The sequence below is a fragment of the Panthera uncia genome (genome assembly GCF_023721935.1).
Source record: "Panthera uncia isolate 11264 chromosome E2 unlocalized genomic scaffold, Puncia_PCG_1.0 HiC_scaffold_19, whole genome shotgun sequence".
Lineage (NCBI taxonomy): Eukaryota > Metazoa > Chordata > Mammalia > Carnivora > Felidae > Panthera > Panthera uncia.
Genome location: NW_026057588.1, coordinates 16,978,697 through 16,987,364, shown reverse-complemented (window position 1 = coordinate 16,987,364; position 8,668 = coordinate 16,978,697). Strand labels below are relative to the sequence as shown.

Genomic DNA, 8,668 nt, shown 5'->3' with positions numbered 1-8,668 from the left:
AGGAGGAAAAAAAGGGGGAAAAAATAGAAAGCAGCGGCGGCTGCAGCAGCGATCCGCCGCCGGACTGGGCCAGGCCGGGCGGCGGACGCGCGAGCCGGCGATCCAGGGGAGAGGCGGCAGCCATCCAGGGCGGGCCGGGTTAAAAAAAAAGTCGCGGCGGCGGCGGCTGCTCAGGGAAGGAGGCCTGAGGGCCGCGTGCAGCGGGCGGGGGGCGGCCGCGCTGCGTCCCGGAGCCGGGAGCCGCCGGGAGCCGGAGGGCGGGCGGGCGGAGGCGGCGGCGGCGGCTGCAGGAGCGGCGGCGGCGGCGGCGGCGGCGGCATCTCCTCCTCACATGACCCCACTGTTTGTCCCCGTGATCAGCGCGAGCGGCTCCCGTGTCTCCTCCGTCCCCTCCTGCCGCGCGGCGTGAGCGCCGGGCTCGGGGGCCCCCCTGGACCCGGGTCTGGATCCCGCTGCCTCGGCCACCGCTGCTGCCGCCGCCAGGTAAGAATGCCGGACCGGTCCGTGCCCCCGCGCGCCCCGGTCCCGGCCCTTCGGCCTGGCGACCGGGCCGCCATGATCCCGAGCGGCCGCCGGGCCCAGCTCAAAATGGAGGCCGCGAGGGAGGGGGGCCCCGCGCTAATACCCTGGGTGCCGGGTCCTAGCGGTATCCCAGCTCCAGACCGGGCTGGGCGGGACGGGGGCCGTGCACCTGGGCAAAGGGGCGGGGGCGGCCCTGACCCCCTCTCCTTCTCGTCCTCCTCGCAGTCACGACAAGGGACCCGAGGCAGAGGAGGGCGTCGAGCTGCAGGAAGGTGAGTACTCGAGGGGCCCACCGGGTCTGCGGCCTGAGCCCGGGGAGGGGACTGGGGGCGCCTAGGCCGCGTGACCACTGACCATCCCCCCCCCCCTCCCCGACCGCAGGCGGGGACGGCCCTGGGGCGGAGGAGCAGACGGCGGTGGCCATCGCCAGCGTCCAGCAGGCGGCGTTTGGCGACCACAACATCCAGTACCAGTTCCGCACAGAGAATAATGGAGGACAGGTGAGACTCCGGGCCGGCAGCCCGCGGGCAAGTGGAGTGTCGAGCTGAGGGTCCAGAGGGCGAGCTGGGAGGGGCTCGGACCTGGCCCCTGCCGGGACCCTAGAACCCATCTCGCCGCTTTGCTGCCCCCTGCAGGTGACGTACCGCGTAGTCCAGGTGACTGATGGTCAGCTGGATGGCCAGGGCGACACGGCTGGCGCCGTCAGCGTTGTGTCTACGGCTGCCTTCGCTGGGGGTCAGCAGGCTGTGACCCAGGTGGGTGTGGATGGGGCAGCCCAACGTCCTGGCCCCACTGCTGCATCTGTGCCCCCAGGTCCCGCAGCACCCTTCCCACTGGTAGGTGCCCACAACCCCTGGGGGGATGGAGAGGGGACAGTAACTCTCTTCTTGGGGATCCCCAGGGAGTGGGGCAAGTGGGACACAGGTGCTGCCTTTAGACCCATTGCGTTGTGTGGGTCATATCCCCGTTCTGCAAGGTGAAATTTGGGTCAGGAGTTTTGAAATGTCATTTTTTTTTTTGTTGTTTTCTGTAAAAGGGGGATGAGAGTAACAGGAAAGACTTTTAGAGGTAAAAATGAATCAACCCATCAGGTGATTACTGAGTATCTGCTGAGTTCCGGGGCTAGGAGACAGAGTGGAGTGGCACACAGGGGTTTTCCGTTCGCCATAGAATGCAGTGAATGTCAGACACAGCAACACGGGAGCGGGTTGGGGAACAAAGATGGCTAAGGGTGGCCTCTGTGTCCTCCTACTCCCCAGGCCGTAATCCAAAATCCCTTCAGCAATGGCGGCAGCCCTGCAGCTGAGGCTGTCAGTGGGGAGGCACGCTTTGCCTATTTCCCAGCATCCAGTGTGGGAGATACCACAGCTGTATCCGTACAGACCACAGACCAGAGCTTGCAGGCCGGAGGTAAAGGGAGGAAGGGGCCAGGGCGGAAGGCAGGGGAGGCAGCAGGCCTAGCAGGGAGGGAAGCCCGCCTAACCAGTTCTCACTGCCCCCCAGTTTTTGCACTAACCCCTGCTTTCGCTGCAGGCCAGTTCTATGTCATGATGACGCCACAGGACGTGCTTCAGACAGGAACACAGAGGACAATTGCACCTCGGACACACCCCTACTCCCCGTACGTGCAGGAGACCTGTTCCCAGGAGCAGGGGACCCTGGGAGGGCCTGGTGTGAGAGGGCCAAAGGAAGGGAAGGTTTTCTGGAATGGGAGCCAGGCAGTTGAGCACACGGCAGGCAGTCAGTATGTGTTGTTGGTCTGTTTCTGCTTCTTGAGTATAAGGGAGTTACAGTTTTTCTATTTCTGCATAAGAGTTTATTTTACACAGCTGATTCTCAAGTCTGACTTCTTCGTAGATGTTTAGGCAAACGGTACCCGAGATAATACGTGCCCGTCTTTTTCCTTTTCTAGGAAAATTGACGGAACCAGAACACCACGGGATGAAAGAAGGAGGGCCCAGCACAATGAAGGTAAGGCCGGGGTGGAGTTTCTGGGTCTCACGGGCACGGCCAGGCCTGGTGCTTGGTGTCACAGATCAGCGACGTGGTAGAAGTGCACAAAAGGTGTTCGTTGAATGCCGGAAGAGTAGAAACGGGTGGAAGTTCGTAGTCAGGAACAGACAGGCAGGAGGTGTGAATTGGAATGTGTTTTGTCATCTTGGTTAGTGATCTCGAATTAACGGTTAGCATCTGAAATGGCGTGTTTCACATTCACATACGGATTTCCTGCCTGTTGAAAACTCGAGTTGATTTGATGCCCCTAGAACTATCTTTCCATTGGTGACTGTCATTGACCTTAAGTCCCTCATTCCCCTGCCTACCTGACTTCCAGAAGCTGTGCCTCTGGCTGGCCAAGGCTGGGGCATCGTGCCTTTTGTGAACACCAAAGCCCACCCTACGGTCATTTTGGCCCTTCATGATGTCCCCTAGTTCCCCACCCCGAGCCCTGCCTGCCCCCAGTCCGTAGCCACTGTCGTGGACGTGGTCACATGCAAGTCCAGGGGAACATATGTCTTGACGCTTGTCTCTCAGCAAATGTTTCCTGAAGGTGGATTCTGGGCTGGGTGGCAAGCACGCCCCCCCTGCCCCGTGCCAGGTCTGGAGCCCGGTCTGCAGTGTCAAGGAGGCTGGACGGAGTTCGGGCTGGTTTCTTCCCCGGAGAGATGGCCTTTAGGAGTGCGTGTCAGGCAGAGGGGAACGCAGGCTGGAGGGCAGGCAGAGTGGCCTGCGGCTGCTTCGGGGAGTACTGGTGTGGTCATAGCAGAGGTTCCATGCGGAGTGCTTGGGGGCAGGGTACCGGGGAGGACTAAGGAGGGCCTTGAATGTCAGGCGAGGCCCTGAGAGTCCCCACGGTGTTCAGCTGGGTTTGGGCCTTTGTACCTGTGATCGGAGCAGCTCATTGAGCTTGGCGTTGAGCATATCTGTACCACATATATGCCTGTGTCTTAGGCCCTCGGGTACAGCGGATGATAGAACAGATGAGCTCTTGGCTCTCCCGGTGTCCGTTCTGGTGGGAGAGACAGAAGTCACCCAAAGCTGCGGTGTGCCGTGAGGTAGTGTAAATCACGACAAGGAACATAAAGCTGCATGGGAGGTTGGAGGGTAACGGAGACAGCGTGCTCTGTAGGCCCCTCTGAGAGGTGACATTTGAGCAGAGGCCTGAATGGGCCGGCCAGGTGCCTGAGGATGCTTAAGTGCAGACGCCCAGGCCGAAGCCAGAACAGACTTGGTGTGTTTGAAGAAGAGCAGGAGTCCGAGAAGGAAAGAGGAAGTTGGAGTTTCAGGAGGGCTGTCCGGGACCGGGGTCACGCAGGGCCTTGTAAGAGGCCCTCCCGGCATCCCTGCTCCCGGGTTTTTATTCCAGCCAGCAGAGGGGTTTGTGTATGGACGCTGGATGGCAAGGGTGATGGGACACCGGGGGCTGGGCGCATAGGAGGTAATTGCAGATGTTGGCTCGGGATAGGACAGGGCATGAGGTAGGGGAGCGCGTTGGGGAGATGATTCCAAGGCTGGAGAGCCAGGGCTTCACGATGGCATCAGGTCGCTTTGTAGGGAAGGGGCAGGTCTGAGCTTGGTTTGGGCTGCGGTGTGTCTGAGGGGCCTCCACTAGGATCCCAGGCAGTCGTGGCCCTGCTACTTACTGGCTGCGTGACGTGAGGCTGCTTCTCAGCGTCTGTGCCTGTTCGGTGTTGTGTAGAATGGTGCCCGCGCGGCTCCCCCGGACACTCATGGTGACTTCAGCCAGTACAGACACATGAGCCCCCCCCAGCAGCGCGGTGTGCCGCCTGGTAAGGCTGCACCAGTGACTCGGGGATACCATCCAGCCACCCTCCACCCCACTCGTCACTCTCTGCCTCTCACTAGGTTGGTCTAGCTGCAAAGTCGTGAATCTTTCTCGTCCTACGAAAAACCGTCTCTCTCATAACCCTGTCTTTCTCCAGCTGCATCCCGTTCTCTCCTGACCTGCACAGTATTTGACCCACCCTCTGCCCATCCTCCCTGTACCCTTGGCAGTCTGGCTCATTTCTCTACCAAAAGACGTCCATCTAAGGTCACTCAGGATGACCTCATTGCCAAATCCACTGGCTTCCTTTCCTGTCTGTGCTCCAAGCATCTGACCCTGCCTGTTCTCCTTCTTTCGGGAATGTTCCCTTCTGTTCTACCCGCTCTGGTTTTTCTGCACTCTCTGCTTTTCCTTCCCAGCCTGTTCTTCAGAGCACAGCATCCCAGTAGCTCCGGGAAGCATGTTAACGGTCTCTATCTCCAGGGCTGTCCTCTCAAGGTTCTGAACAAGTGGGTCAGAGGGGGCCCAGGAGTCTGTATTTCAACAAGTTACCCAGGCGATTCTTCCCATTGGGCAGGGTTGGGAAACTGCTTTGACTGATGGTTTCCCTTGAGGTCTCGCCCCTCTTCTGTTGGCCTCGGGAGAGTTGAAACATTAGGCCCAGGGATGGTCAATATCCCCAAAGCCTTATCCCTTATTGTAGGTATCGATCGTTTCTCCAGAAAAGAGTATGTGACTTGAACAAGATGAGAACCACTCTTCAGTGTCCTCCCAGTCCCCCCCCCCCCACCCCCCGCCAACGCCCCGGCCCTGGCTTTGTGCCAAGCTGTCTCTATTCCATTCTTCTCTCTTGATCTCCAGACCCATAGTTTGAGCTGCCCATTCAAAAATCTTCATTTCTGGATGTCCTAGAGACCCCTTCGTACTCAACTTGCCCAAAACAGAGCCTGCCGTCTCCCCTCCCCAAAGGCTCCCAGGCAGCATTTCTCTTTCCAGAGTGGCATAAGGCTCCCCTGTGCTAATTACCCAAGCTGCAACCGAATGCCAGGGCCACTGTCCACTCTGCCCCCTTCTCCTTCCCTCATGTCTGTGAACCCTGAGATCCTGTGCCAAAGCGGACTTCAAATCAGATTCTCTTTCTCCTTTTTCCCTCTTTTCCCCCGTTTCTTGGAACCACAGGAGCCTGTCTCCAGGTCCCACGGGAAACTGGGTCCTGCGGGTCCTGCCTGAGGGTGGCCCGTGCAGCGCCAGCCCACTGCAGCCATGTCAGACTTTGGGTCCCCTGTTACCCGGATCCTCTGAGGAGCCGGAAATCCAGATCTCTGTGTGAAATCTGGTTTTTAAATGCCGGATGGGATTGCTTTTTTTTATTTCATTAGTTCCTACTCTTAATGTTGTTAATTCGTTCCATTATTTACTTTGGATTTAATTTGTTTGGGGGTTTTTCCCTAGCCTTTTAAGATGATTTAAACCTTTCTTTTTTCCTAGCACAGGCCCTTCTGGTTGCAAATTTCACTCCACTGCTGCTTCAGCTGCATCCCATTTGGATACATTGGTTTTCATTATCGTTCAGTTTAAAATATTTTCCAGTTTTCCTTACGATTTCTTCTTAACTTCCAATCGTGTGGGTTTTCTGGGTAATTTTTTTGTTTCTGATTTCTAGTTCTGTTCTCATTAGAAACATACTCTTATTATATTGCCCTGAAATTTGTCGAGCCTTACTTTATGGTCCTAAACGTGGTCTGTCTTGTGAAAGTTTGCATGTGCACTTGAAGAGAATGTATCTGCTGCTGTCGTGTGGAGTGTTTCCTCGGTCAGCGAGGTCAAGTTGGCTGACACTGCTCAGGTTTTCTGTGCTGACTTTTTTGTCTACTTGTTCTGTCAGTTACTGAGAGAGGAGTGTTAGCGTCTCTAATTGTATCTGTGAATTTGCCCATTTCTCCCCCCAGTCCTGGCAGGTTTTTCTCCTGAATTGTTTTCAACATTGTATGGGCGTAACTTCCATAGAACGGATGTGGCCTTGGTCTTAACGGTCTTCCACCATTTTAAATGTGCCAAGATGGTCTTCCTGAGCCACAGGCCTGACCACTTCACCACCTGCTTGATGAAGGGGCCTACACTCAAGGGCCTGGGCCCATAAACAGGGCATTCGAGGCCTTACAACCTGGCCTTTCCTACACCCTGCCCCACCGGATCTGCCAAGTATCTCCCAAGAATTGCCGTGTCGCCATTTCTGAATTTTTCACACCTGTCTGCCTAATGCCCCTGTCCTCAGAAACCAGCCCAAATGTTCCCTCTCCGAGTCTCTTCTGTAAAGGTCCACCACGCCCCACCCCCATGCAGAGATCGTTGCCTCACACTGGCATTCCCCAGGCCCTCGGTACGATCTTCGATGCCAGCACATCCACGGTGTCAGTACCCCCCGTTGATGCACATCTCAGGGATGCTGTGGGCACCAGCAGGGCAGAGACGGAGTCCGCCGTAGACTCTGCCCTCTCAGGGCACCCTGCACACGGTAGGGCAAGCAGGACGATTTAAAGAAGGAAACGCAAACTGGAAAAGCTGTGCCCGGCCCCCCCATCCCTGCCCCCTGGTGGCTGGAAGGGAGGAGTCCACGTGAGGTAGGGCCGCGGCTCGGTGCCCGGGCTCGAGCTCGCCAGGCTGCGCGAGGGGAGACCAGGAAGCGGAGGAGCCACCTGCTGTGGAGTGGAGCGCGCTGCGGGGGGGCCGGGGGGCGGCGCCGCCAGGCCCGGGCTGGACTCTGGGCCCCGCTGTGGTCCTTTGGCCGCGGAGTTCCCAGACCATAGGACACGGCCGTCCTCCGTGGGGAGGTGCAGGTCTCTCCCTGGGACCCGGGTATTGTGCACTCACGCCAGAGCCAGGGTGGGGCAAAGTGCGGTGCCGGGCACGTTCTCAGCAAGGCGTTGGGGAACTCTTGTGGAAAGACGGAGGGTCCATGTAGGAGGGCGTCCTCACCCAGGCTAGGGTGGGGAGCACTCGGACGTGGGGAAAGGCTGGTTGGCAGTGAGCAGACAAAGCCAAGAGCCGGCGGTGGGACTTGCCTGTTCGTGGCCGGGCGTGTTCTTTGAGAGAACAGCAGGGTCAAGGGGAGGAACCGGCTTCAGAGGCTGTGAGGAGTAAGGGGCGTGATTCCAGCCCACCCTCCTTTCTCACTCCCCCCCCCACCCCCGACCCCCTCTGTAAATGCCTGTCAGCACCGCCCAGCCTGGAGACCATACCCTTTGCCTTCCTCTCCAAATCCCTCCTCCAGGCTTCATCTCCTCAGCAAACACCGACTGCTTTTGTCTGTGGTCTGTCCTGGCAGGAGGGATGAGGGTGTGTGATAGTTGTGGGTTGACGGAGGCTTTCTTGTGTGTCCACACCAGTGCCTAGTATTGTGCTTGGAAGGTAAGGAAGATTCTGGCACAGCTTTGCTTCGGGAGGCCCTGAAGTGGGGTCTCGGGCTTCAGCGCAGGCCGCCCCCAGGCAGCTGTTAGAAGGCCCTGAAGTGAGCCGGAGGGAGGAGCTGGAGAGAAGGCGCGGGCCCCAGCTGAATGGGGTAGCTGCCACTCAAGTCAGCTGACAGCTTGAGTGAGGTTGCCGAGTTTTATAGAGTAAAAATCACGCATCTGGAGTTTTTCAGGTGAAACCTTCCATTAGTTTGCCAGCCCTGGCCTTCGAGGTAGGGTTCACATCCTTTGCAGGCCCCTGCGAGCCGCTCATGTCAGCTGGGGGCTTGGGACTCGCTGCCAGGGCTCTGGAGAAGGATTTTAGCCGGGGGTGGGATATGGGCAGACTGATTGTAGAGATGAAGAGAAAACAAAATTACGGAGCCCAAAGCTCTAGGGGGTATGGAAAAATCAAACACCCCCCGCTCTGGGGGACCCGCGAGGGGTACTTGGGTCCCGTGTAAAGGAGCTCTGGCCCATTCTTGCCTCCCAGGCACACAAGCCACAACTCCATTTCTCAGGATGCCAACTATTACGTGAAATTTCTTAATTTGAATTTCGGCTCAGATTTTTAGAATCTGCCGGGCAGGGGGGCCGGGGGGCGGGTGGGTAGAGGGGAGACTCTGTTCCTCTTGAGAAGCGGGGCGCGGGTGCCCGCGTTCAGGTCTCGGAACATCAGCGTCAGGGAGTGAGCCGCCCGAAGCTCTGCTGGCACGGCCGTGGACACTGCTGTTGCTCTTACAGTGGAGCGGAGGCGGAGGGACAAGATCAACAACTGGATCGTCCAGCTTTCAAAAATCATTCCAGATTGTAATGCGGACAACAGCAAGACGGGAGCGGTGAGTGCCCCCTGGCCCTCCAGCTCCCCGCGCTGCCGTGGGCCAGGTCCCCAGCCCCTGCGACGAAGTCTGCC

The 8,668-nt window shown here is 58.2% G+C and overlaps 1 protein-coding gene across 1 annotated transcript in view; it reads left to right on the top strand.

The window, feature by feature from the left end:
• The window catches only part of USF2 (upstream transcription factor 2, c-fos interacting), a 10,398-nt gene that overhangs the window by 913 nt on the left and 817 nt on the right, over nt 1-8,668 (top strand). Inside the window, exons 2-9 of the mRNA XM_049622351.1 lie at nt 411-483; nt 748-794; nt 904-1,022; nt 1,158-1,358; nt 1,782-1,932; nt 2,056-2,143; nt 2,435-2,493; nt 8,500-8,594. Of these exons, the coding sequence (XP_049478308.1) occupies nt 411-483; nt 748-794; nt 904-1,022; nt 1,158-1,358; nt 1,782-1,932; nt 2,056-2,143; nt 2,435-2,493; nt 8,500-8,594 (833 nt within the window). The remainder of the gene's footprint in view (nt 1-410; nt 484-747; nt 795-903; nt 1,023-1,157; nt 1,359-1,781; nt 1,933-2,055; nt 2,144-2,434; nt 2,494-8,499; nt 8,595-8,668) is intronic.